The 25,894-nt window shown below is 60.1% G+C and overlaps 1 protein-coding gene across 14 annotated transcripts in view; it reads left to right on the top strand.

Moving 5' to 3' along the window:
- CACNA1E (calcium voltage-gated channel subunit alpha1 E) overlaps positions 1–25,894 on the top strand; it is a 112,780-nt gene that overhangs the window by 14,764 nt on the left and 72,122 nt on the right. For all 14 annotated transcript variants that reach the window (XM_040566371.1, XM_040566370.1, XM_040566368.1 and 11 more), the window contains exons 2-3: positions 13,638–14,049; positions 24,101–24,367. In XM_040566371.1, coding sequence (XP_040422305.1) covers positions 13,664–14,049; positions 24,101–24,367 — 653 coding nt within the window. In that variant the 5' untranslated portion in view covers positions 13,638–13,663. The remainder of the gene's footprint in view (positions 1–13,637; positions 14,050–24,100; positions 24,368–25,894) is intronic.

Genomic DNA, 25,894 nt, shown 5'->3' with positions numbered 1-25,894 from the left:
TTTTATTTCCACGCCGCGGGGGGAAGGAGGGAGCCGAGGCAGGCGGCGGGGAGAGGCGCGGGGGCACCCATGGGTGCGCCCGGCACGGCCCCGCCGCGCGTGGGGTGCGCCTGGGGAGGTGTTGGGCGGGGGGGGGTGCAGGCACCCAAGTTTTCGGAGCCGTCCCCGTTTGGTGGATTTCCGAGGGATTCTCTGCCTGGCCGAGCGCTGGAGAGGAGCCCCGCTCCGACAAAGTTTTTATTAAGGTAGCCTGCGAGCGCGGGGGGGCCGCTCGGTGTGCTTAAGGTGGCTCGTGGGGGGCCCTGCTCCTGTCCCCCCCCCCCGCCTCAGCTGCTGCTTGGCAAGGGGAGGACCCCCTGGACCCCCACCCGTGGGTCTGCACCGGGGGGCTGAGCTGGGGCAGGGGGTCCAGGCCCATTCACTGAGCCCCCCCCCCCCAGTACTGCACAGGGTGGCTGCGTGCTCAGCTCACCCAGCCCTGAGGCCTCCTGCCCCCCTCCCCCCCCCCCCCCCCGGGCTCCCCACATCTCGTGTCCCCTCCCCTGCTCTTCTGCTGAAGGTCCTGGCCCTGCTACAAGTTTATCCCCCCACCTCCCCCCCCCCCCCAGGGAGGTGCTGATGGCAGCGAGGAGCCCCCAAAACCATGGTGCCGTGTTGCCACGCTCCTGCAGCTCTCGCGGCGCAGAGCGCATGGTTTGGTGCTCGTGGCTCCCTCTGCTTGGATGGGGGGGCCGGGGGTGACCCCCTGCTGCCATCCCCAGCAGACATGTCTCGTTTCACACCCTGGACCCCCCTGCCTGCCCCCGTGGGCTGTGTCCCCTCGGGTGGGTGAGCTCATCCCGCTCTGGGTGCTGACACCAGGCCGTGCTGGGGCCGTGCTGCGGATGGGGAGGTCTCAGCGTCTCGGCTCAGGATGCTGTGGGATGCGGTGACGCTCTCGCCTGGTCCGGATCCACCGCCGGGGCTGCTTGGCAGACGAGGCGCGGCGCTGCGGAAGGCGCTGTCGGTGCGGTGAGACACGAGCCTGCAGCCTCGGCTGCTGGTGGCATCGTTGGCAGGACCCGGGCATTGCTGTCACCCGCTGAGCAGTCGGGGACCGAGCATCGTCCAAATGGGGATGTGTTTTGGAGGGGTTCCCTTCCGTTCCTCCTCCCCAACATGCCTGTGTGGTGTTGTTGGCACGCAGTAGGGTGACAGGGGGTTGAGATCTGGGTCCCTCGAGGTGTCTTTTTGTCTCGCTGCTCTGTTGGTCTCCAGGTGGTACAGGGCAGGTCTCGGCGCTGGTGTGGCAGAAGGCTGGGAATCCTTGGCTGGCTTTGGGAGGTGGAGAGATGGTCGTGGCTGCAGGCTGTCCCATGGCACTGAGCTCTGCTGCTGCCTGCCTGAGTTTCCTTGCTCCTCAGAGGTCCTGGAGAACCCGGAAAGTTTGTTCAGAGCAGTTTGGGACGCGTTCATCCTGGGGGTCTCCTCTGCGCCGTGGCACAGGGTGGCACAAACCCCTCCCCGGCGAGACGCCGCGCGTCGCCCGTCCCCGTCGCGCCTTGGCACCTATTTCAGGCGATGTGCAGACATCTCTGCCGCCCCTGCTGCTGGGGACGCCGTCCCCTGAGCACGTGGGGGGAGCTCCCGGCCGGCGCTGCCCCTGACCCCCGGCGGCAGGACCCTCCCTGGGCCCCCTGCGCCCCCTCCCCTGGCGCGGCTGAGTCAATGCGCCCACCCACTGCACCCAGGACTGAGTCACCGGCTTTTCATGCACTGGTGTGAATCACTCACACACAGCCACACTGATGGCTTCAGTGACAGCTGAAGAGAGAAAACAATCCCCCCCCCCCCTCACCCCCCGGCACCACTACTGTTGGCACCGGGCTCCTTGCCCACGGTGACCTCGGGGGACTTCTGCGAGTGGTGCCCTGGTGGCAGCGGCTGGGCTTCTGCTGGTTTCCTGCGTGCCGTGGTCAGGCCGGGGATGCCAGCGGGGATGCTGGTGGCTTGAGGTGGATGGCAGGACGCTGGGGTGGTGTCTTAGTGCTCAAGGATTCTCCTCTTGTTCGGCTGGGTTAGGCCTGGATGTGTGTTGTGAGACCGGGGCGCGTTTTGGGGCAGCTTTGCAGGGCTGCTCCGCTCTGACTGCGAAACCTTTGTGGAGACCTGGAGCTGCATCCCGGTGCTCTTCCCTCTCCCCAACCCACCGGGGGGCAGCAGGGCCAGCTGAGCAAGAGAAGCAAGAGCTGTCAGGAGGAAAAAAGGGAGAAGAAAAAAAAAGAAAAAAGGCAAGCCATACCCCCCGGGTTCGGCTGCTCCTCTCCCCGGTGCTGCTGGTGGCAGATGGCTGCAGCCCGGCTGGTGGCTGGGATGCTCTTTGCTGCCCTGCCAAGGGCTGGGGCCGTGTCTCTGCTGTCCCCCCCCCAAGGACCGGAGGCGGCTGTGCTAACACGAGGAGGATGCTTTTTAATTAAACTCCCCGCATGGGCTTCCCGGTGCCGTTTCCCGCATCCCTCCCGTGCTGCTTCTCTTCTCGGCGCCTGTTGCTCCCGCAAAACCCCTTCCTGCCCCTCGCTGCCGGTGCCAGCCCCCCGCGGCCGTGTTCCCTCCTTCCTTCCTGCTCCCCGCGGCTGAAAGGAAGCGCTGGAGTGTCTCGGGGATGTCAAAACAGGCCATTAGTCACGGCTGCGGGGCCTCGTGCCTGGGGAGAGGCTGACGAGTGCTCTGTCAGGCTGGGAAACCAGCCCGGCGGTCGGGGGGATGAGATTTGGGGTGTTTTGGGGGGGTTCTCTCTCTCTGCTGCGTCTGGCATCGTCCTGGCCCTGCTTGGATGGGCTGGGTCGGAGGTCCCCGGCATGAATTGTGCTGTGTTTCCCTTCCGAAATAAGCCGTGGCACCTGCAAGGTGAGGGGCTGCCTTGCTGGGGAGCGGTCCCAAAAAATAACACGGCAAGGCCAAGGGGACCCTCTTTCAGCCCTGTCTGCCTCCCGTGTTAGCTGTCGGCTCAGAAGGGGTGCTCCCCTCCTTGCCAGCACGGAGAGCTGCTGTCAGCGTGCCCATGCACTGCCGTGGAGACCCCCACTTGCAGGTGAAATCAGTGCCTGGGTTTGCCATGCAGTTGCCCGAACGGGGCAGCCCCGAGTCTGTGAGCTCCGTCTCCCTCAACCTTCTGAGGGCTGGTGCCTACAAGGGCTGGTGCCTATAAATAAACCCCAAACCAGCCCGGAGGCGTGGGCAGGGCTGGGCAGCGCCGAGCAGCAGCAGCATCCCCCTGCCAGCAGCTCGCAGGGGCCGCCGACAACATTTTTTGTGAAGCTCTCTGCTTCGGCCAGACGTCTGCGTCTCCGCGCGGGCACGGCTCCAGAGAGAAACCCCAGCTCCATTTTGCGCTCGGGGCACGGAGCCAAGCCCCGAAGCGAGCCTCTCCCCTCGAGCCGCGCGGCATCTGCTCCGTGCCACCGCCGCCGAGGCTTTTTCCGAGCGGGGCTGGGAGAGGAGCCCCGGTTATAACTAATTAATCCGCGTCTCCGGAGGGAACGAGCACCTCGTCCACGTGCGTCCTGGATGAGCCCCGCGGGGGGGCCGCTTCCGACTTGGCCGGGCGGTGAGTTTTTAATTGCCATCGCGTGCGCGGAGGAAATCGGGCTGTAACTAATGGGAGTCGCTCAAGCCGGCGGCTAATTACCGTCATTAACTGAGCAACAGTTTGGGTGACTCTTCTCCTGCTCCGCGCTCTGCCCGTCATCCTGGCCCCTGTGGAGCCGGCTGCATCGCGCCCTGCCGGGGGGCTTGGGGAGGGGGCACCACTGCTGCTCCACGTCCTCTAAGTGCCATTTTTGGGGCTGTAGGTATGATATCTGGGGCTATAAGCCCCATTTTGGGGGCTGGGGCATGGGGAAATGGTGAGAATCAGGACCAGCCACTGAGATTTTTCTCTCACCCGGTTCAAGGCAGGAATTTTTCCTCTCGCCGGGTTCCCCCCCCACTTCATTTTTGCCACATCAGAGGAATGCTTCTGCTGGTTGATCAGCGCCTTACTAAGCAACCTGAAAAAAAATAATAATAAAAAAAATCTGTTTACAAAACACATCTCCGCTGATGCTAAGTGAGTCTGGTTCTGTGGGCTGCCGCTCGCCGGCTCTGCTCGAAATGTGTCACTTGCACCGCCGGATATTTTTAGAGCCCAGGTTTGCAAGACGCAGACGCTGGGCAGGTTTTCTCAGGGTGCCAGGTCCCTGGGGGCCGGGGCTGGCATCTCGCCGTGCGCTGCTACGTGGCGGCCACCAGCATCCTCTGCTGGGCCCCCGCTCGCGTGGTTTTCCCCCTCTGTGCGTGGATTTACAGATCCTTTTGTGCCTCTCGCCCTTTCCCTTCTCCTTGCTGGATGTTCAGCTGTTGCATTCTGTACCTGAGCAATGTGGTGGGGACCAGGGGTGCTCTCCGAGTGCCTGGGGACCGAGCTGAGCAAGGAGAGGAGGAAATATTCTCCTGGGGGTGCAGCTCTGCGGTGCACGGAGCCCACGGGCATCCGACGTGCCGGCATGGTGCATCATGGCAAGGCTTGGTGGCAAAGCACGGCGAGTTTCCCAGCCTTGTAGGAACTGGTTTGGTTGATACTGAAATGCTTCTATGGAGCAAAGCTGGTTTGCACCAGGCAAATTCAAGAGGAAGAGGGAGGAGAGGGCAGAAGCTATGAAAGCACTGAAATTTTGTGCTGCCTGCTGGAACAGGGAGGCAAACGTTTCCAGGATTTGGGGCTGAAAGCCGCTTTTTTAAACCCGGTGATGTTTTTTTTCTTCTGGTGAATGTGACATAAAAAGCAAAACCGAAACGAAGTGTGTCTGCTGGGTTGGAGCAGACACTTTCCACCTGCTCCAAATGCCTTCTTCCCTTCTCTCGGAGCTTTTTTTTTTTTTTCCCCCAGCAACTTCTGGCGCTGGAGCTTTTCTCTCCGCTCAGCAGGGCTCCTCTGCCCCGTGCCTGGCTCTGCTCCCCGCAGCCCCGGCAGGCAGCACGTGCGTGCTTATTAACGGCCTGGCCGGGAGGATTTTTTCCCTCTGCTATGGGATTTTTGCCCTTATCCTGACGGCAACGTGCAAATCTGAGCCTTGTGTAGGATCTTCGGAGAGATGCTGCGCTCCCGTCGGGTTAGCGCTGGGCATGGAGCGGGGATGCTCAGCAAACCACCCTCGCTCGGCTTGCCTGTGCCTGTCGTGACTTTGTTGTAGGCACTTTGTCTGTTTTGCTCGTGCAGGGAGCTGCTAGCGCTGCTGGGAGGGTTTATTAACCTCGGAGCTGTCACCTGCTTCCTGCTTGTTATTCCAGCTAGCTGGCTTTCTCCCTGCTCCCGCGGAGCTTGAGCTTGTCGCCGCTGTCCCCTCTAAGGGAAGGCACCCGGGGTTCGGCTCCGCAACCCCTGCCACCCCCTTGCTGCGCTGCTGGTGGCTGGGGACCCTTGGGTGCAGCCCCCGGGTGCGAGAGGCGAGGTGCTGGCAGGCCGGGGCTCTGCTCGGAGCCCGCTGCTCTCCATCCTGCAGGCTCCTGGGTGACTCGCTCCGAGCAGGCGCTGAGATCTGAATTGATGCTTTAATTATCTAGGCTCCTTTCCCGAAGGCCCTTCGCTCTGTTTTTAATTTCGGAAGTCTCCCGCGTGCGATATCTCTTTTCTCCTGCTCCCGTCAGCTGTAATGCTCGGCCGGTGCTGGGAGGTGAGCGGGGGGCAGAGGAGGCTTCCCTGGCACCAGCCCCGCACCACCTCTCGTCCTCGAGGTGTTTCACCAGGAGAACTGGGGCAAGATGATAGAAGAAAGGCTGAAAATGCGCCATCAGATCAAATATCTGTTCTATTAATAAAGGCTTGTTCTGCGGCTGGACCCCCTGCAGCAGCGGGGTGGTGTCAGAGCGAGGGTTTGGGAGCTGAACAAAATCACGGTGGGCAGACGTGAGAGCGGCTTATAGTGTTGTCATCTTGTTGTGCTGTTCATCAGCTCCTTCAATAATTCAGGGCCTTTTTTGATATTAGAGGAGAGCAGACTGGGCAAATAAGGGCAGCGCGGCTCCTGGAGCTATAGGGTAAGTGCTGGGGTTCGGTGGTTCTGCTCCAGGTGGTGCTGAATTCCTTTTAGAAAACATGAATATCCTTCGACGGGGACCATGAGCCCCCTGTCTTATGTTCTCTATCTCCTGGAGAGCTCATTTAAAAAGAGAAAAATCATTTTCTAAGCATGCCACCTTTCCCCCAGCCAAGGCTATGTAAGTGTCCCATCAGGTTACAGAAATATGTTTAAAAAAAAAATAAATCACGATTTGTGATTTTTTTTTTTTTAAAAAGAGGTGAAAAATATTATTGCTCCTTATATTCCCATTTTCAGGTCTGTCTCTGCTTTCTGAAACTTTGGGACCAGACAACAAGAGGAAGGCGGGCAGGAAGGGACCCGTTGCGGTGGGGGCTGAGTCTCCCCAAATTTCCCCCCCCCCCAGACCCCAGGCTCTGCTGAAATACCCCAAGCGCTGGCTTTGTGGGGTGAGAGCATCCCTGTGGGGCTGGGCCGGCTCGGGTGCTGAGGAAATCTCCCTCCAGCTGCGATGCCACCGCTCAGCGCCCACTGGTGCTGCGGCAGGTAGAGCCTATTTTTATCGAGCGCCGCTCCGGGGGTTTGGGTGCTGGTGCAGGACCGGGTGCTGCGGCCGAGGGGGGCACCCGTGGGTGCAGGTGTTCTTCCCCAGCTCCTAAATAACGAGCTGCCAGAGCGAGCGCTAAACAGGAAAGCAGCAGCGAGGGTATGTGGATAGTGTTGTTCTTTTGAGAGGAAACACAATCGCAATCTGTTATGGAGAGGTTTTTTTTTTCCCCTTCTTCCTCTTGACTTAATAATTTGGCATTTGCAGCGCAGGGAGTTTCTGGGAGACGGCACGCGGCTCTCTGTACGACGGGCTTTTTCCTCGCTATGGTAGCCGTAGAAATCTATCGCTGCTGCTCTGCTTTTGGACTTTATTTTTCGCTGGCATATGGAAGGAGCAAGCCTGGAGTGAACGCGCCGCGTTAGCCGCTTCCAGCAGGCTGCGGTCCTCGGCACGGGGGGGCTCGGGGCTGCTCTGCCTCCCCCTCGGCGTCTTCCCGTGGCAAAGCTCCCCGGGGGCTGCGGTGTGCGATATCCTTGGTTAAACCCTCATCAGGGGTCAGGCTGTGCAGTGGGGTCCTGGCCCATCGCGCCGTCGTGCCCCGCTCCCCACGCTCCAGATGCGCCGGGGCGCATCTTGCTCTTAGGTACCGGTGTTTTATGCTTCGGGTGGAGGCTGGAGGTGACCGGGAAGAGCCTGGCAGTTTTGGGGAGTGTTCCTGCCTCCCAAAAGCTTCTCTGGAACGGCAACTTCGGCGCCGAGGCTGTGCTGCCTCCTGTCTGGAAACCCCTCGGTGGCTGGGTGCGATCCGCAGCGCCGCTCCCCCGCACAGCAAAGATGCTGACCGCTTGGAAATTTCTTTGCGGTAGGGCTGACAACTTTATTTCCTCCTTTTTTTTTGTTTTTTTTTTTTTTGGATTTGCTTATGTTAACAAGCTCCGGTGCTATTTTTTTTTCTTTTTGGGTGCAAAATGTGGAAATTATCTGCGAGTGTGGGCACGGAGGGGTGGTTCGGCACAGGTGCCCCTGCAGCCTGGCTGTGAGGTCGGTGCTGTGTGCCGTGGGGTGGCTCAGGGCTCGTATTCCTGGGTGGGGATCCTGCACTAGCATGATGGGTGCTTGATACCGCCCCAGACAGACCGACAGATGTCAGAGGAGAGCTCGCGAGGGAAAGCAGGAGCCCTCGCGAGAGGTTTTGTTGGTGGCTAACGCACGTGTGAGGCTTAAAGCCAGAGAACAACCTGATTGAAACCCAAAATATAAAGGGACTGCATTGGATCCAGCTGCAGGAGGGAGGATGTGTCACTGCCCTCCTGGAGGGATGAATTTTGCTGTCTGCCCCCCAGGGGAGAGCAGGGAAGGAGGCGGAAGGCTGGCTAGGAAGCGTAAATTCTTGGATCCCTCTCGCTTTGCAGAAATCTGCAAAAATCTGACACAAGAGATCACTGCCCCTCGACATCTCATAGCCAAGGCGTAGGTTGGGCAAAACCATCACTGTCCCATGGGTCTGGGAGCTCTGCGGCTTGGGACCAAGGAGCCAAGGCACCACGGGAAGAAGTTGCCCAATTACTGGCCCGGGAGCCCAGGCTGTGCACAAGCAGCGCTCCCGAGGCCGCGGTGCTGCCGAAGCCTGCTGGGAGCCAGCGCATCACTGGCATGGGGAAAATCAATGCTCATAAACTATTTAGGAAGGAGCGGGAGGGCAAGAGGAGAGGGGGGAGTGAGGCTGTCGGAGACAGCATCTCCTGCTTCTGAGGTGCTGAGAGCGAGTAAGTGATGCCGGGGCAGGGGGTACCATGGTGCAGGATAGGACAGGCACCGTAGTGGAGGAGGAGAAAGCCCCAAAACCCCAGCTGGACATCTGTTGGCAGCATCCTTCAGGCTTCTAAGAAATTCCCAGTGGTGTTTTGGGAGCGTGGGACAAGCAGTGTGACACCCGAGGGAGGCAGCTCCTCGCCTGGCTTCCCCATGGCAGGGAGGCACGGGTAGTGCGGGGCTGCTGATGCGCCGCCGCGATGCGCTTGCATCTGTTTGCAAGTAGGGTAGACCCCAAACTGCGAAGGCCAAATGTGTAAGAAGCTGTAAAAGGGTCAATTCTCTTCTTCAGTTCAATTTCAGCCACTGGGCATCACTCCGTCATTGAGACGTGGCTGGCAAATAGACTGGCCATCTCGGGGCCGGGCGGAGCTGCTCCTGGCAGACCACGGGAGCAGCCTTCTGCTATTAAGAAATGATGCAAAAAAAAATAAGAGGTGCGTCGCTTTCCCCTGCTGCATCCTCCCAGGTGGTGGCTGCTGGCGATGTGGAGGTCAGAGGCTGCGCCCAGGCGTTGTTCCTGGCTGTGTCTGTGCCCCCTGAACCCGTCTCAGCCCTATTTTTGAGCTCATTTGCACCGCGCAGGTGTCAGTGTCCTACAAATCGCTCTCCCTCAAGGCGCTTACACGGGTGTAAATTATTCCAAGTGCCGGGCTTCAGAGGGATGAAAAAGCAGCTAGAAAATAATGCCACAAATAAAGAGCAGAAGAAAAGAGGCAATAGAGGTATTAGCAGCTCGATGCCAGCGACTGTAAGAAACTGATAAAAGAAGGGGAAAAGCAGAGCTCGGGGGCTGACGGGGCTGGATGAGCTTTCAGTGAAAAAATAAACATTTTGGGGAGAAGGGAGCGTGATGGAAATGCGGGGATTTGACCCCAAAAGGGCTCGTTGGGGTTGCTGATGAAGGGGAACCCCATGCGGTGTGATGTCCCCTGCTCTGCTCTGCCTGGTCCTGGGGCTCGTGGTGGGTGAGGCCCTCGTGGTGTTGGGTGTATATAGGGTGTATGTATGTATATATGTATGCATATATGTATATAGGTTTTCTTCTGCAAGCCTTTGGCATGGCAGGGCAGACTTATTCCCCATCCCCTTTGCTTCTTCGCCGTGCAATCTGTGCAAGAGTCCTTTTTGCACAAACAACAAGACCTTTTCAGTGAGTATCTGTACATAAGAAGACGAAAAGTCAGAGAATAAAGCCTCCCGTCGCTCAGCTCTACAGCATCCCATTGTTTTAACCTCTCAGGGGTGCTGTGACTCCCGGTGCCACGGGCGCGCTGTTTGCATGACGGTGTAATTGCCTTCGCAGGTCTATTAAGCGGTGACACACGTTGTGGGTTGTGAGTCACCTTGGCGAAGGCGCCGCTGGAAGCGAGAACTTCTTCTCCCCGGCTTCGCCAGGTGAAACGGTTGGTTGTTATTTTTCTGGGGAAGTTTGTTGGCGGGGCGGGGGGATTTAGGGAGGGCAGCCCAGAAAGCTGCCCATGGGTCTCGATGGGGGGAGAAGCCGGCGGCTGCGCTGGGGACGGCCACCCCCATGGGATGCTCTTCTGCCATCCTGCAGTCCGTGTGTCCGTCCTGCCCAGCCCCAGCAGGCGGATTTTAGCTAAACCAGGCCCTTCTGGAGAAGCCATAGCATGAATGCTACTGGCTGCGTGTTTTCCCCTCGATTTGCTTTAAGCCCTCCCCGTGGCTTGCAGCTGACCTGTGTTCCTCATCAGGCACGCCGATGCCAATGCCTCTGGTCCAGGTGCTACGGGAGAGAGCAGCTCCCTGCCAGCGGCGTTTCTGGGAGACCGCTCTATTTATTTTTCAGAGCGTTTCCTTTCCCTGTTGCACAGCAACTTCTAACGCGCCCGGGCTTGTGCTGGCAGCTCCTGCTCCTCTCCACCTCGGCGGTTTCTGCGGTCGCCTTCGGGATGAGAGCAGCGCGGACCTTGGTACCATTTGGAGCCGTTTGTTGGCTTTGAAATGAGCTTTCCTGCATCGCCGGGCCGGGCAGCGCCATGTCCCGTGTCCCTGCGGGGCAGGATCGGCCCCAGCAGCTTGGAGACGCTCGCCTGGAGCCTCCTGCGGGGTGAGCGTCGAGGGGATCCGGGATGTGCGGAGCCTCCTGCGGGTGATGTCTGCTGGTTACAGCAGCTGTGCCCTTAAACCCACGCCGTCCTCGGGGGCAGCAGGGGGTGGTATGGAGGTGCTGCTCGGGGCTGGTTTGCGTGCCCAGCACCGCACCATCACCCACCTGCCCCGTGCTGTGTGCAGCAGGCGGTGCGGGAGCGACCTCACACTTTTTTTTTTTTGAGCCAAACCTTGCAAGGAGGGCAGCGTGTCCCGCGGGGCAGGGCCGTGTTCCTGGAGGCTGGCCCGGCGCTTGCAGCTGGAAATGATCCTGAGGAACCCTGGCTGTGCCCTTCTTTGGGAAGCGAGCTCCTCGGGGCGCGATCCCTGGCTGGATGCACATACCGCCCCGAGCGCCGCCGGCTTCAGGCGCTGCTCACAAATCACCGCGCGCTTCCTCAGCTTCGCCCTCCCGTGCTCTGGGACACCTCGCTGTCCCTGTGTCCCCTGGCAGTCACCGTCTCTCCTGCCCCTGTCCTCGATGTGCGCCTGTATTAATAATAGCGGGGTTGCTGAGGAGTCACTTGGACAGCTCTCTGGGCTGTCGTGGGGAGGCCAGGCGATGCTCAGCCCAGGGACGTGGGAGCATCGCAGGTTGCAGGGAACAAAGGCCATTTCCCAGACAAAAGGCTGTCTGGAAAAGGCTTTTCTCTCGCTCCGAGGTCTTGTGCTGCTTTGCTTTGTGTCCTTGTGTGTGCTCTCCCCTGTACAGAGCAGCTCGGGGTAAGCCCAGGGTGTTCGGGAGGCTCTTGGAGGCAGCTCCTGGGTGCTCCTGCCTGCTTTACCCACCCTCCTCTATTCCCCTGTTTATTCAGCAGGCAGGATGGATGCTAACAGCAGGACACGGTGCCATCAAAGCAGAGCTGTCCCTTGCTCTCAGCAGCTCCCCCAACCCCTGGGAAAGGATGCTGGGCTGCTGGACGCCAGCCTAGCTCTGGCAGCTTTTGTCCTTCCCAGCATGACACCGCTGGGGGCTGCGCCTGTCGCAGGCTGAGGGTTGTCACTGGAGGGGGTCTCCGCGTCCCCCACGGTTTGTGCGGGTGCTGGCGGTCAGGTTTGTGGCCCCAGGGTGCTGTGTCCCCCCAGCAGTGACAGCCTGGGGCAGCTCAGCCCCGTGGGGCAGCACAGCACTGAGCATTTGCTGCTTAAACCCGGGGAGGATTGCTCAGATAAGGGCTGCAAAGAGCTTTCGGAGCTCCTTATGAGCTGAGCGGGGTTATTATGGTAACAGGGAGTTACTTGGCTGGAAGCTCGGTTGCTGCCACCGCAATGTAAACAGGCAGACAGAGAAACCCCAAAAAGGAACGTCCTCGTGCAGCTCGGCTGGGAGCTGGCCGCGGCTCTGTGGTCTTTAATCAGCCGCTGAGGGAAAAAGAAGCGTGTCGGGAGAGCTGCCCTGCTGCTCCCCCGGCCTGGGCGAGCGGTTTGGGGTGAAACCTCCAATAAATGGGCCGAGTGAGCTGGCAGCACGTGGTCATCTCCTGAGGATGAGGCACCCCGTTGGCATCGCCGTTTGGGCTTGCCGGCTCGGTGCGTGTCCCTCAAAGGCTTCCCTATTTCAGGGGCAAAGAGCAAACCCCCCAGCTCACTGCTTTTTTCTCCCAAATTTTGCTCTGAGCTTGGTTTTCTGCTAACTGGTATATGTCACAAGGTGTACGGACCTGTGCCAGCCGCCATGAGTGCCCGTTGTTCACGGAGCACAAAAGCATCCTGGCGGTTCATCCTTGGGAGAGCCAGCTCATTTCTGGTTCTCCTCCCTCCCCAAGTCTCCCAGGGAACTGATTATCGTAGCTTGACACGCGGTTCCCCCAAGCAGTGCTAATAATCTCCCTACCCACGCCGTTGCCTCTCGCTTTTTTAATTATCAGCCGTCATTAACTAATTTTCCCCTGGGCCTGTCTTGGTGATGGGACCGCGGCCAGTTCACCCCTGCTGCAGGACACCTTCGCGGGGCTTTTTTTGGGGATGCTGGGGGCAGCGAGAATTTCTTTGGGAGGTTTTGTCTGATTTTAACCCATTTGTGGCTGGATCCTGGTGGGCATCCGCATTTTTGGAGCCGGCCATGTGTTAGCTTGCACTGGTTTTGAGTTCATGGGAGACAAGGCTTGGGATGAAACAGCAGAAGCTGGGTGAAGAAACACGTTTTTTTTCCCACTAACTCGGGTTTTGGGTAAAAATAAAGCCGGTTTGGTTCAGGAGTAAGCAGGAGGACTGAGGGCTAGAGCAGGGGCTGCCGTGCTGCAGATGCTCGGCGTCCTCGTTAGCGCGCAGCCTCATCAGCTCCTCGCCTTAACAAAATGTTCTGGCATCCTCCCTCCGCTGCTTGTCACTGCTCCGGAGGGAACGTGGCTTGTTCTCCTGGCAGCGTGAGCCCTGTTTGCGGGGCGAAGGCAGAGCTAATTATTTCTATTTATTTCCTCAAACTTCCTCGGCGTTCCATTTGATGGCTCCGCTTGATCTTTTCGCTTGCCTCCAAGCCTTGGGGGTAGCCAAGTCACAAAATGTGTCCCTTAAGCTTATCGTGTGCAAGGATTAGGGGAGCACCACGGCCTGCGCTCGTGTTGCTTCTTGTTTGGGGCCAGATCCTGGCCCCGGGGCTCTGCTGCAGCCCTGCTGAATGTGAAAAGCCCCTGCCCTTGTTTCCTCTCCTACCCAAATAGATGCTCGGGAAAGAAACGGTGCTGCAGGGTGGTTGTGATAAACCAGAGCGGCTGGACTAGGAGTGTGAGTGAGCAAAGACGGTCAGGAGAAGGGCAGTGAGCTGGGAAAACGCTCAATTGTGAGGTTATCCAGGACTAAATTAAAAAAAAATTAATGAATGCACTTAAAAAATAAAAATAAATAAAGTCACATAGGCAAGCAAAGTAGCGGAGTGAAGGATCTCTGTTTATAGTTTCAATGGGAGCAGCCAACCTCTCCTCATTGTATGCTACAGCGTTTCCATTGTGTGGAAAGCGACGGTGCAGGGGGTCCGAGCCCAGCCTGGGAGTCCCTGCCGTGCTCTCCCCCAGGAGAAACAGGACTTGCAGGGATGCTCTGGGAGGGAATAGTTGGGACAAAGAGTTAAAACCCTGAGCCTCCGCTGTTTCTTGTGCCCCCCCCAGAGTGATGAGCTGCACCGGCACCGAGGATGCTCGGACTCGGCACGTGCTCCGTCAGCGCCCCGGGCAGGGGGGCTGAGCTGGCCGCCCCCCCCCGCTACGTCCTGGCCCTGCCCGAGGAGGAGACGTGGCGCAAGCACCGGCTCGGCCTGATGCAGAGCACCCAGTCCTGCAACCTGCTGGAACCCCAGAGCCTGGCCGAGGCGCTGGTGTCGCGCGCCGCCAGCTTCGATGCCCTCTACCAGCCCCGGGATGGCGACGGTGGCAGCGCCCTGGACCTGGGGCAGTACGTCCCCGTCAGCCCGGACGTCATCAAGCGCCGTCGGGGCGGGCTGATCGAGCAGAGGGACATCATCAAGGCGCACGAGGCGCACAAGATGCAGAGCACGCCGCAGGCACGGAGGAAGGAGTGGGAGTAAGTAGGGGTCGGGGCCAAAAGGGTGGGCAGGGGGCGGGCGCAGCGGTGTCAGCACCGTGGAGCGGTCAGCATCACTGTGCTCGACCCGCAGAATGTCCTGGATGGGTTTTTGGAGTTTTTGGGTGCGTGTGAGAGATGGGGAGGGATAACGTGGTGCTCCGTGTGGTGGTTGTTGGCTGGGGGTGTCTCTTGGCGGGTGCATCTGATGGGAACGGTGCGAGGGAGCCTTGGCAGGTGAGGGTCTCCCTGAGTTGTGGGGTGGAGAACCCAGGGAAAGTTGTCTTGGATGTCCTATGTATCTGAAATCTGATGCAATTCAAACAAACGGGACCTGGGTGGCTGCTGAGGTCCCTGCTGTGAGCTTTGGGCTGGGACATCTCCATCCCCGCCTCCACCTGGTGCTGCAGTGGCTCTGCCACCCAGCAGGCAGCCAGGCCAGGTCCCCTCTGTGTGCCGGGTCCTGGTGGGATGGAGTTCACCTTGGCTGCAGCTCTGGGATGCGTTTGGGGTCATCCCCTTTTGTTTTTGCTGTGGCTTGAGCCCCGCTGCGAGAGGACTTGCACTTCATCCTGAGAGGTGGCCAAGTGCCCCTGACTCAGAGCCAGCCGGGGATGTTAACGAGCCTGGGAGACAAGGATCAAAGTGCTGGGCAGAGCTAGCGCCCGCTCCAGCTTTTTTACTTATTACTTTCCTTTAATTAACTCCCTCCCGTGGTTTGCCTTGGAGCTGGGTTTTTCTCACAGCACCGAGCCCAGGGTCACGCTCTCTTGCCCAGCATCTGCTGCACAAGCCGGGCTGCAGCCACACGCTTCAGCCATGCATTTAATTGCAAGGGTGTTCCCTGTTTGTGTCTGCTCAGCAAAAATAAAAACAGCCAGGGGTGAGCTGCTGCCCAGTATCCTGCTCTGCCATTGCCAGCAGTAAAGCACCGACAGGAGGGTTTTGTGATAAAATCGAGGCTGCTCCCAGCCAGCTGTGCCTTCTCTTGTGGCTGGCACTTTTTCAGCTGGGCACCGGCGTGCCTGAGCGTGGGGACAGCCCAGGAAGGTGACACGTGGGCTCGGCAAGCACCCGCTGCCTCGTTATCCCCCGCGCCCCACCGGGGCTGCTGGATGAATAAATCATGGGCGGGCAGGAAGGAGAGGGGGTGGCCTCGTTAAGGAGCGAGCTGCTGCAAGGGCTGCTCGCTAATTAGCTGCCGGTGTGCCTGCAGCCCTGCTGGGTGGCGGGGAGGCGACCCGGAGCCCTTAGGCACGGTGTGCGCCCTCGCGCCGCTGCCGGCCCCTCCATCGAGCAGTGGCTCCGAAACGCGGCCTGGTATTTGCTCTCTTTGTTTAATGCCATGGGGACACGCAGAAGGCTGCCAGCCCAACCCGTGCCTCTTTAATCGGGTGGTTCTCCAGGCTGGGAAGGTCCCTTAGGCTTTGGAGAAGCCCTGAAGCTGGTGGGATCCCCAACCCTCCCGTGGGTATGTGCCCTGGTGCCCAGGGTCCTCTCAGGGCACGTGGGGCAGAAAAACGTCAAATGATTTTCCTTACCTATCATTCTGTTTGTAATGATGAGTTTTGACTGAGATTTAGTGTTTGGAAAGCTCTGCTGAGTGCAGGCTTCAAGTTCAGCACCTGGAAAATAGCTTGGGGGGCGGGGGTGTCCGTACCAAAGCCTTGCCACTGTTGCCTTTTGGCAGCGGAAAAATAGTGCAGTGTGCTTTCCCCTTCATAAGAGGGAATAATAGGAGGGGTACTACGCTCTTGTCTCTATATTTTCATGGGGAAATGGAGGCAGAGACCAGAAAGCACAGCACACCACATGCTGCTCAAGTGTGCATGGGGTCATGGTTCTGTGGGAGGCTCAATTCTTTGGTGCCCCGTCCTCCTTGCTCTGGTGTAAGGGACCCAGGGCCAAGGCAGACACTAAATGCCATTTTGCAGAGCCCCAGCCTGATGCCCTGTCCCATTCCCACTGTTGTCTCAAATGAGCAAACGCAGAACCTCCTGTGGGGTCCCCGACTGGCGGCTTCTTTAGCTGGTGGTCAGCACAGGCAGCCCCGCCACGGGGACGTCCCCAAGGAAAGCCTCGAGCTCAGTCGGCAGAGGTCAGGAGCCACCTTGCTTGGCTTAAATCCGTGGGACACATTTATTTATGGAGTTTGGCTTGTGTGGCTGGGGAGGAACACAAACTGTGCCCTGCTTTTGGGAACAATTCCCTGACCCCAACGCTGGAGCCGAGGGCTCTGCAAGTCCCCCGGGGCACGTCTGGGAGCTGCGGCCCGTGGAGCAGCAGGGCAGGAGGCATTTGCTGCTCGCTCCCATCCGTGCAGAGCGTGGCCAGGAGCAGCTCCAGGTTTGTGCATTTCTCCTGGGGGAAGCAAGAGCGTGGAAGAAGCTGTGAAAACGCACGCGGTGCTGCTAGCAGATCTCGGTGGCTCTTTACAACTTGGCAATCTGGCTGGTTACGTGCGCGCTCTGCATCCCAGACTACAAATGAAGCCGACTTTTTTTTCCCTTTTTTTCTTTCCCTCGGTGCTGCGCTACACAAAAGGCCCCCTTGCTGTGCGCTGCTGCTGTTCCCCAGCGCGTGGCACCATCTGGGTTTAACTGGCTGTGGTGATGGAGAGGGTGCGAGCGCACATGGGGCATCCCTGCTGCTGGCTCCGTGGTGCCAGCGGGGCTGTCCAGGAAATGTCCCCGGGCTGGGGACAGCAGGGTGCCCCCAGCTGGCCCAGTGCCCAGCACCCTCTTTATTCGTGCGTGAATTATTCACCGGTGATGCTCCTGCTTTAGGATGCCCTCAGGATGCTTTAGGATGGCTCTCCCTGCTTGTTTCACCCCGCAAGAGTAGCGATGCAGGAAAAAGCCGTGGCTGTGCTGTTTCATTGCCTGGGAGCAATGCCATGTGGATTCATCGTGGGATTTTGGCTTTGAGCAGTGGCTGAGCAGCACATCTCTCCCAGAGGTGTCCATCCCTCACCCCCTGCCCCTTCTCCTCTCCCTTTTACTCCTCTGGGCGCAGAGCAAGGCTGGTTTCTGACCCCGAATGAACCCCGCTTCCAGCCCGTGTCCTGGCAACGGCAGCATCCTTCCTCCCGAGCCGCCTCCAAGCCTGGGTTTCTGGCACACCCTGGAGGAATTCCCTGTCGGAGCTGATGCAGGCAGCCTTGCAGAGCCTCGCCTGTTTTTACCTTGGAAATTGCACTTCCACCTGGCCGCCACCGATGGGGGAATTTCTGGTTTATGTATGCCTTCATCTCCCTCTGAAGGGTTGCAGCCTGTTATTCCTCACTCACCAGCCCGTCCTTTCTACTTCTAGAGGTGTTTGCTGCATACCCGTGTGACAAACACAAACCCCTGCCTTTGGGGGCCTGCTCTGCATGCTAGCCAAAATAATCGATGCACAAAGTTCGGGAGGTCCCGGGGGCTGCACTGGAGCAGCTCTCAGATTGTCCTTGATTTCCCGAGGTGGCCTTTGAGACATGGAGGGATCTCTTGGAAAGGAGGAGAGATGAGAAGCATTTCTTGTCCCCACTTACCTTTTTGTACACTCAGTTGGCTGCTTTGCTCCCGTCCTTCAGCGTGGGGTTACGCAGGTCTCCAAAAGCCCCCCGCTGTCTGTGTGGCTGTGCCAACTATGCGTGCTAGTGAGGCTTCGCTCCTGAACTGGGAAAGCCGTGTTGGTCCCCAGTACGAGGAGACATGGGGCTGGAGATCAGCGGGGCTGCTGCAGCCCTTCCCAAAAGGCACCCAAAAGCGGGTGCTCTGGGGCTGATCCCTCACCGTGGAGCCACCCAGCTGCAGGAGGGTTTGCCTGGTGGGAGCAGCTGTCCTGGCAGCTTGGGGCACGCCGCTGCCAAGCTGTAAAAAGCTCTGCAAAATCGGTGTAAAGCACACGGTGGCATCCTGAGCCCCCACGCACCACACACATCCATCTTCCGCACCCCAGGAGTTTCCCAGGGGCAGGATTTTTTTCCCCACTGCACCTCGTGAGATGATACCACACCAGCTAACACGCTGTAGCTGTCCTCTCCACGTTTGCTTGTGTGGAAATGAGCCTAAATATTTATATATATATTTTTTTAATGGGCTTTTTCCCCACGGAGGAGCCCCAGGAAGGCAATGTGGTGTGCTCAGCGAGGGCATTTGCCTTCACAGAAGAGCTGCAGCTTGGTGCCTGCCTAGTGCCACAGGGAGGGGGGCGCTTCTCGCACCTCCCAGCGCCGAGGAGCTTTCGGAGGGAGGTTTTTGCTCCCTGGCCCCTGCTCTTTCGCAGGTTTGGGAAGGCGTGAGCAGCATCTCTTCCCCTGGCTGGAAGCCAGGGATGGTGCTTGTGTGGCTGCCTGGAGCATCAGCTGCTCAGCGCCAGTTCAGGCTTGCCGGAGAATTTCCACAGCTCCATCTTCTCCTGGCTCTCGTCCTGACAGTGTAATTTTACTGAAGCCACCCCGTTTGCTAGCAGGCAAGCACGGTCGCTCCTGAGAAAGCTGAGCCTGTGAGCTTGGCTTCGTTGTGTCGGGGATGGGGCTGCTGGTTTTCTGGTCTGGCTTTCTGGTTTGGCTTTCTTTTTATTGCTGGAGGGATTTTCGGGAGGCTCGGTGTCTTGGTCGCTGTGGTTGTTTGACTTGAGCCTTTGGGGAGGCAGAGGATGGGATAACAGGATGTTCCTTGGGCACCAAGAGCCCAGAGCTCACCCGCCTTTTGGGGGACAGAGGGGAGATCCGAGAAGGAAGTCTGCTGGCTTTGGCAAGATGCGAAGGGGGCTGTGAGGATACCGATGGAGGAAGGATGCCGGGTGGGTGGCAGGGCACAGGCTGCCCAGGGAGCCTGGGGAGTCTCCTCCTTGGAGACCTCCAAAAGCCCCCCAGATGTCCTGCTCTGGGGGTCCCTGCCTGCGCAGAGCTGTTGGTCCAGGTGACCCCCAGAGGTCCCCGCCAACCTCAGCTGTCCTGTGGATGGAAAGGATTTCCTCTGCTTCAGGTAGCACAGAGTTGGAGCAATGCCTTAAGGTCCCTTTGCACCAGAAACAAGCTTTCCCATGTCGAGAAAGGAGATGGCTATGGGCATATTTCTTCTGAGCTTGGTCTCCTGGGTCCCACGCACGTGTAAGGCTTGGCAGCTCTGCTGGGATGCTCCTTAGCCAAGAGGAGAAGCCACACAGAAGGATTTTGGGGTTGGAAGCAGAGATGGGAACTCGCTGGTACCTGACGGGAGGCAGGCGGGGAGCTGTCTGGGTGCTGGGATTGCTGCGCGCCTGCCCGGAGCAGCCGGGACACGGCTGCGAATGCCAATTAGAGCCCGACTTGCCAGGCTAAATAAAGCAGCGGGGCACTCCAGGCAATTTATTAACGGGTAATTATTTCAGGGCTCTTCAGCTGAGCTGTGAAGCCTCCCAGCCTAAAGCTATGAGAGCTGGCCCAAGGCACACCACAGTCATGGAGAGGAGGCTTTATCCCACAAGGGTCCCTGTGGCGAGTCTCTGCTGAGCCCCCAGCAAGCCCCGTGCTTGTTCGGTGATGTGTGCTGGTTGGTTTTGGCTTTTTGGAAGCTGTGGGCAGCCCGTGGTGGTGCGGGTGCCTGGAGCAGAGGTTGCTGGGTGGTGAGACCAAGCACCAAAAGCATCTCGCAGCTTATAAAACGCTCAGGACCGTGGGCTTTTTGGCTGTCCTTAGGTCCCTTCCAACTCATTCAGCTCGCAATTGGTGAATTTCCCCCTGTACAGGCAGCATCCTTCCACTAGCAGCTGTGATGGATGGGATGCTCCGAGCCTGGCCTGCGCTGAAGGGCGCCTGGGGAGAGCACAAGGAGCAGCACATCCACGCGCCTGAGCTCTGTTCTGACATCTCGTCTGGCTTGCGGAGACACCTCCGGCATGTCTCCCCTTTTGCTTGTACAGGTGGATGTCACAACAGATCAGCCACTGGGAAGTATCTGTGCGTGCGCGCAAGCGCGGGGAGAGGGGAGGAGGAAAAGGGCTGGAGACGCGTGGGCGCTCATCCACGCTCTGCCCAGAGCGCCCCGAAAACAGGTGGTGAAGATGTGCCATCGGTCCTGGCATCCCAACGTGGATTTGGGATGTGTTGCGCTTTGCTTGTCGGCTGCAGAGTGGTAAATGTTTTCAGAAATGGGGCTGAAGTCGCTCTGGGATGGATCCTCTTAGGGAAACACTTGTGGAAAGGTGAGGACGTGGTGTTGGAGCGCAGGGCGTGTTGTGCCATGGCACCAGTGAGGGATCGTGAGCAGGACGGGGCTGTGGGGTCCCCCGAGATGCCACCCCGAGATGCCACCCCAGATCTGCTTGGCCCTTCTCCACCAGCATCCCAGCCCCACTGCCCGTGGGGGAGCTGTGCTGGCAGGGAGCGGGAGAAACATTTCTTCCGAACCCTGCAGGTAATGAATCTGTTCCTGGAAAAAACTTCCAGTCCTGCGTGGTCATAAACACGCTTCTGAGTCAGAGCTACCCAGTCCCAATTTGAAATGGGGCCAGAGCGATGTAGACGATTCTCATTTCAGCCTATTTTTTTCCCCCTTTCTGCACAGTTGAAGCCTTACTTAAAAAAAAAAAAATTAAAAAATGAATCATGATGCCAAAAGACACTTTCTAATCCAAGTGCAGCCCATAAGAGCCGCCGGGAGCATCGGTCACCGAAACGGAGCTGTGCCCTGTGTGCGTGAGGGACCTGACCCCGAGATGAGGGGTCTCATGTGTCATTTTGGGTGTGCTGAGCAAACGGGATGCGTTTAACAATTCTGCCCCAATTTTGGGTGGCAGCAGGCGGGTGGGACAGGCAGGGTCCCCTGGGGTTCCCAGGAGCTGGAGGCTGTGCCATAAGGGTGCCGGTGCCCTCTGCAAGGCAAGCAGCGAGCGAGGGGTTGCGGTGGGAGCACGGCACGCTCCTGTTTGATTTTTTTTTCTGTATTTTTTTTTTCTCAGCTGGGCTGCAGGGCGAGGCCAGCAGCCGCTAGATGGCGGTGCCGGAGCGGGCAGGGGCCGCAGCATCGCGGAGCCGCTCGGGGCATCGCCGCGCTGCAAGCACCGGGGGGCTCCGGGGCTGGGGGGTCCCCTGCGAGGGGCTGCGGGGACCGGAGACCCCAGCCCTCGGTGTGCTGCTGGGGTAGAAAAACGAGGAAAAAGCTTGGGTTTCATCTTGCCATTGCGTGGGGAGGGGAGTTAGCCTTCCTCTGGAAGTCTTAACCAGGCTCCTTCCTGTCCCGGCGCCCCCCCGTTGCCCTGTCTTCTTGGATTTCCTTCGTTCACAAAAAATAATAATAATAATAATAATAATAAAACCCAGCGCAAAGCTCCGCCACCGAGCTGGCTGCGAAGCTCCGTGCCATGTTGAATCACGTAGGCATCAGGCACGCTTCTCCCTGACTCACAGATCCCGGGGTGAGGGTCAAGACGAGGATGGCAATAAACATCCTGGGAAGCGGAGCCTGCGCCTCTTGGCACAGCCAGGACTTCTTTTTTTTGCGCTTTCAATCTTCGCTTAAGGAGCTGCTTTCTCATAAATATCCCATCCTTTAGCACCGACTGAGTGGGAGAGAGGCTCCCAGCGGGGTCATCCTGCAGCGGCGAGCGCAGAGCAGGGAGGAGACCAAACCCAGCTCGGGGCAGAGGTGCCCAGGTAAGGGGGTGCCTGTGCTCACGGGGGGGGGGGGGCAGAGGAAAAGCAGCGAGGCTGTCACAGCACCTCTGAGCCAGGAAGGATTGTGGGGTCCAACCTTTTCCATCCTCAGCCTCTGGGTACCCACCCTGGTGGCACAGGAGGTTTGGGGACCCAGGGGTCAGCCCAGGTGGGGGCTCTGCAGGGCTGAGGATCTGCTCGGGGCAATCAGCACGACCCTGGGCTTAATTAACAACGGCTTAAAGGGCTGAGAGGTGGCACGATCCTAACGTCACACCGGTGGTGGGGAGGCAGCGAAGGGAATGCTCCCTGGAACGCTCCCCAAATTGTACCCGGTTTGGTTAGGGCAGCATTTTGGGGTGGATCAGTGGCGTTGTAAGTAGTTGGTGGTGGGGTGGCCTCCCCCAGCAGCAGCGGGATGAAACCCCAGCCTTTTGGGAGGGGGCTGCCCTGGGTGCTCTGCTCCTTGCTGTGATGTGGTGGTGGCAAAGCCGGGGGGGGCCTCGCCGCTTGTGTGGGAGCGAAGCGGGTGCAGGGCGCAGCAGGAGGGTGTTTTGGAGAGCTGGTGGGCTCTGGGGGCTCTATCTGAGGCTGGGGCAGCGATCCCATGGCCTTTTGGCTAAACGCTCCTCTTTTGGACCAAAAAGCCAGCCCCGTGGTGGTGCCTGGAGGTGGGGGTGTCTGTGCCGAGGTGCTGTTGGGCTGCACCCTCCGTGCAGCCCTCGCCCAGCTGGGCTAACGAGGGCTGATTACCTGATTAAGGGCATATTTTATTTCATTTTGGGTTTTTCCCAGCTGTGGGGGAAAGGGACCGAGCAGCCACTGCCACGTTTGTGAAGCAGGGTGCTAGAGCTGGGGGAAGAGCCCGGTGGGGCCGTGGGGCATCGCGTGGCTGTGTATGGAGCTGTGGGTCCTGTCCCCATGGGAGGGGAACGGCTGGCAGCGGGGGCAAGGTCGCGGGGAGCCCTGTGGGTGCAGCAGGAGGGACGGGTGATGTCGTGAGCATCGCTTGGGGGATGCGCGGGTGTGAGTGGTGAGGACAGAGCCCTGGGGTGGGGTGGATGTGGGGTCCCCCACCCTGGTAGCTGTGTGCGCCAGCAGGATGGGGTGGGTGGGGGCAGCCACAGCCCCTTTACACCTCCGCAGTGGGCTGCTGCTCCTGGCCGATGTCGAGTGTCAAAAATAAAACAGCACGGGGTGTATTTGGGGAGGGGGGGTGAAGGAGCCTGATCTAGAGGAGGGCTCTCCCTGGGCACCAGGGCAGTCCAGGGGGGAGCCCCCAGGTTTCCCAGGGGCCGTGCATGTGCCTGGAGAGAAGCTCAGTGCAGGCTGAGATGGGGTGAGCCTCTCGCCACCCCAACCTGCAAGCAGAGAGGGGGGGAAAGCAGAGCCCCCTCTGCACCCCCCCCGCCAGCCCCGTCTCCATCAGCAGCCGCTCGCCCGTGTGCTGGAAAACCCTCTGCAGCCGCGACTGCTCGTTGCAGGGGGGGCTCACCCGGCGCCTTTGTTCCCTTCAGACCCTCCCCTCGCCGCTGCCTTTCCTTTTCGCAGCGGCTCCCGTGCTTGCCAAAAGAATGCACTGGATGGAGCGAGCGAGCCGGGCGTGCGTGCACGCGTGTTGTGCGCGCCCGCCTGCGTGTGTGCGTGCGTGTGTGTGTGTGTGTGTTGCAGCCGACTTCATTAAAGCAAAGCCAGCCCCGAGCTGCAGAGGCGCGGCAGCCTTCGATTTCGTGGCCGGCTCCTGCGGGAAGCCGCCGGTGCCTGCGTGCTCGTGCCCTGGCAGCCCAAGGCTCGAGCATCCCTGCGGCGGCTGCGGGCCCCGCTGCGAGGCCCGGCGAGCGGGGCCGCCCAGGGGGCTCCCGGGGGCTGCCGAAGATGGAGCCGGCGGGGGGAAGTTGGCTGCTTGGCTCCAACTAGGCTGGACCGCGCTGCAACCTGTTCCCCCGGCCTCCCCTGCGCTGCTGTGCCGGGTGCTGTGCCGAGCCGCGGCGGGCGGACGGAGGGGCTCGGGGCGCAGCCCTCGCCTGGCGGGGCAGGAGGGGCAGGGAAGAGGCTGGTTTGGGTGCTGGGGCAGGGTGCTGGGAAGGATGTGGCTGCTTTTAACCCCTCGCATCGCGGCGGAAGGCGCGGGGGCTGCTTAGGGACGGAGCGCCGCAGCCTCCGCCGTGCCCCGGGGGCTCCCCGCTGTGTTCCCCCCCCCCCCCAGCTCGGGGTCCCACCGTGCCGCGGGTGCTGAGCCCGGCGCTGCCTCTCCCTCCCCACGCGGGTCTCGGCTCGCTCAGAGGGATGGAGGAGCGACAGAGCTGAGCATCACCCGGAGAGGAGGAGGAGGAGGGGGCCCCGCAGCCCCCCCACACACCCTCCTCCCTCCCTCTTCTCCCCCGCTGCCTCGGCCGTGCTGCTTCGGCTCACCTGTGCGTTTTCTTCCAGGATGGCTCGCTTCGGGGAGGCGGTGGCCGGCAGGCTTGGCTCTGGAGATGGGGGCTCCGAGCAGAACCGGAGCCGGCAAGGAGCTCCTGCCCCTGCGGGAGGGACCCCGGGAGCCTTCAAGCAAACCAAAGCGCAGCGAGCCCGGACTATGGCTCTGTACAACCCCATCCCCGTCCGGCAGAATTGCTTCACCGTCAACAGATCCTTGTTCCTCTTTGGGGAAGAGAACATAGTCAGGAAATACGCCAAGAAGCTCATCGACTGGCCATATCCTTTCTGCGCCCCCCCTTGCGAGCCCCCCCCTTGCTCCCCCGTGCCCGGATTTGCCTCGATGGCCTCCCAGGACACGTGCGAGTGGCACTAGCTGGCAGGTAAGCGCCTGCCTTCTGCTCTCCTTCGGCGCGCGGAGAGGGGTGCCCTGGCACCCCATCCCCAGGGATGCTTCTCGCCCTGCTGCTGCTGCTTCCCCTCCCTTGCTCCTCTGCTCGGCGCATGCTGGGGAGCCGAGTCCCTTCTCCCCCCGCCAGGTGACCCCAGCCCCTCGTGGGGCTTGAACTTGGAAGCCCCCCTGTGCTGGCGAGGGGCTCTCCGATGCGGTTTTGGTGCTGTGCGTTTCGGGGTACCTTTCCTCGGGCACGGGTGTGTGTGGCTGTGGGGTCACAGCCTCTCCTCTGCGCCTCGGTGTCTCTCTGGAGTTCTGCCACCCCACCCAGAGCCACCCATCCTGCTGGGGACAGACCTCTGCGAGCCCCCCAGCCTGCAGGGTGGTGGCTTCCCTGTCCCCCCGCGGTTACCTGCGTGTGCCTGCTCACCCCTGGCAGGGGCATGGCTGTCCTCGCCCCGCAGCCTCCATCCCACTCCCCTGGGAACCAGCTGCCCCCTCCCTGGGGCACAGAAAGATGCCAGCCCCTCTACCTGCCTCCTGCTTCTCCCCACGGCCTCTGGGATCTGCTCTGGGGACCGTGGTTCATCCCAGGAATCCACAATGGGTGGAGGACGCGGGTCCCCCCAGCTCCCCCATCCTTTCACCTACCCCCATGAGCTTCTTTTCCCTCCCGCCCTCCCTATGGGTACCCCCGGGCACCATGGCTGGTGCCCAGCACCGCAGCATGCTCCTCTCCATCGAACCTGTGCTCGGCACCCCCCTGCCCCTCGGGTCCCCTCCTCGCCGAGGACACAAGCCCGCAAACTTCCCCGTGGCCACGTTTTTCCCGTAGGACCCTCCCCGTAGCGTTTTCTGCAGTGGTGATTACGTGCGGCTCTTGCTGGCGCTTGCTCTCCCTGCAACTTGTTGGTTAACTTGCTGGCTCCTCCGCCGGGCGCGGGATGGAGGCACCTGCCCTGGCGCCGAGCAGAAACGGCTTTATTTGGTGCAACATGTGCCTTGGGGACACCCTCGGTGCCGCGGGACGTGCCACCCCTGGCGCTAAGCATTGCTGGGGAGATGACCCCCACGGCGTGCTGGTGCATCGCCGCCTCCAAGTCCTGCCCAGGCAGCTGCAGAGGATGCTCGGGGGGCTGGCTACGTGCTGGGGGTGCAGGGGCCCCCCGGGGTGGGGGGCAGCTTTGCCAAGACCCCCTGCACCGTCCCCAAATCATGCCCTGGGAGCGGCGGTGCAGCGGCATGGGTAGGCAGGCTCAGCCAGGCGGCAGCTCCGCTCAGAGCACTGCAGGGCGTTCGCCGGGCCGGCGGGGCTTGTTTTCCAGAATATGCCAAATTATTCATGTGCTTTTCCAGCGCGGTGTGGGAGGGCCCTCGCTGCTCAGCTTTGCTTCCAAGCGCTGCTGCGGGCC

This window comes from Cygnus olor, chromosome 8 (assembly GCF_009769625.2).
Source record: "Cygnus olor isolate bCygOlo1 chromosome 8, bCygOlo1.pri.v2, whole genome shotgun sequence".
In the NCBI taxonomy this organism is placed as follows: Eukaryota; Metazoa; Chordata; class Aves; order Anseriformes; family Anatidae; genus Cygnus; species Cygnus olor.
This window is presented reverse-complemented; position numbering and strand designations above follow the sequence as displayed.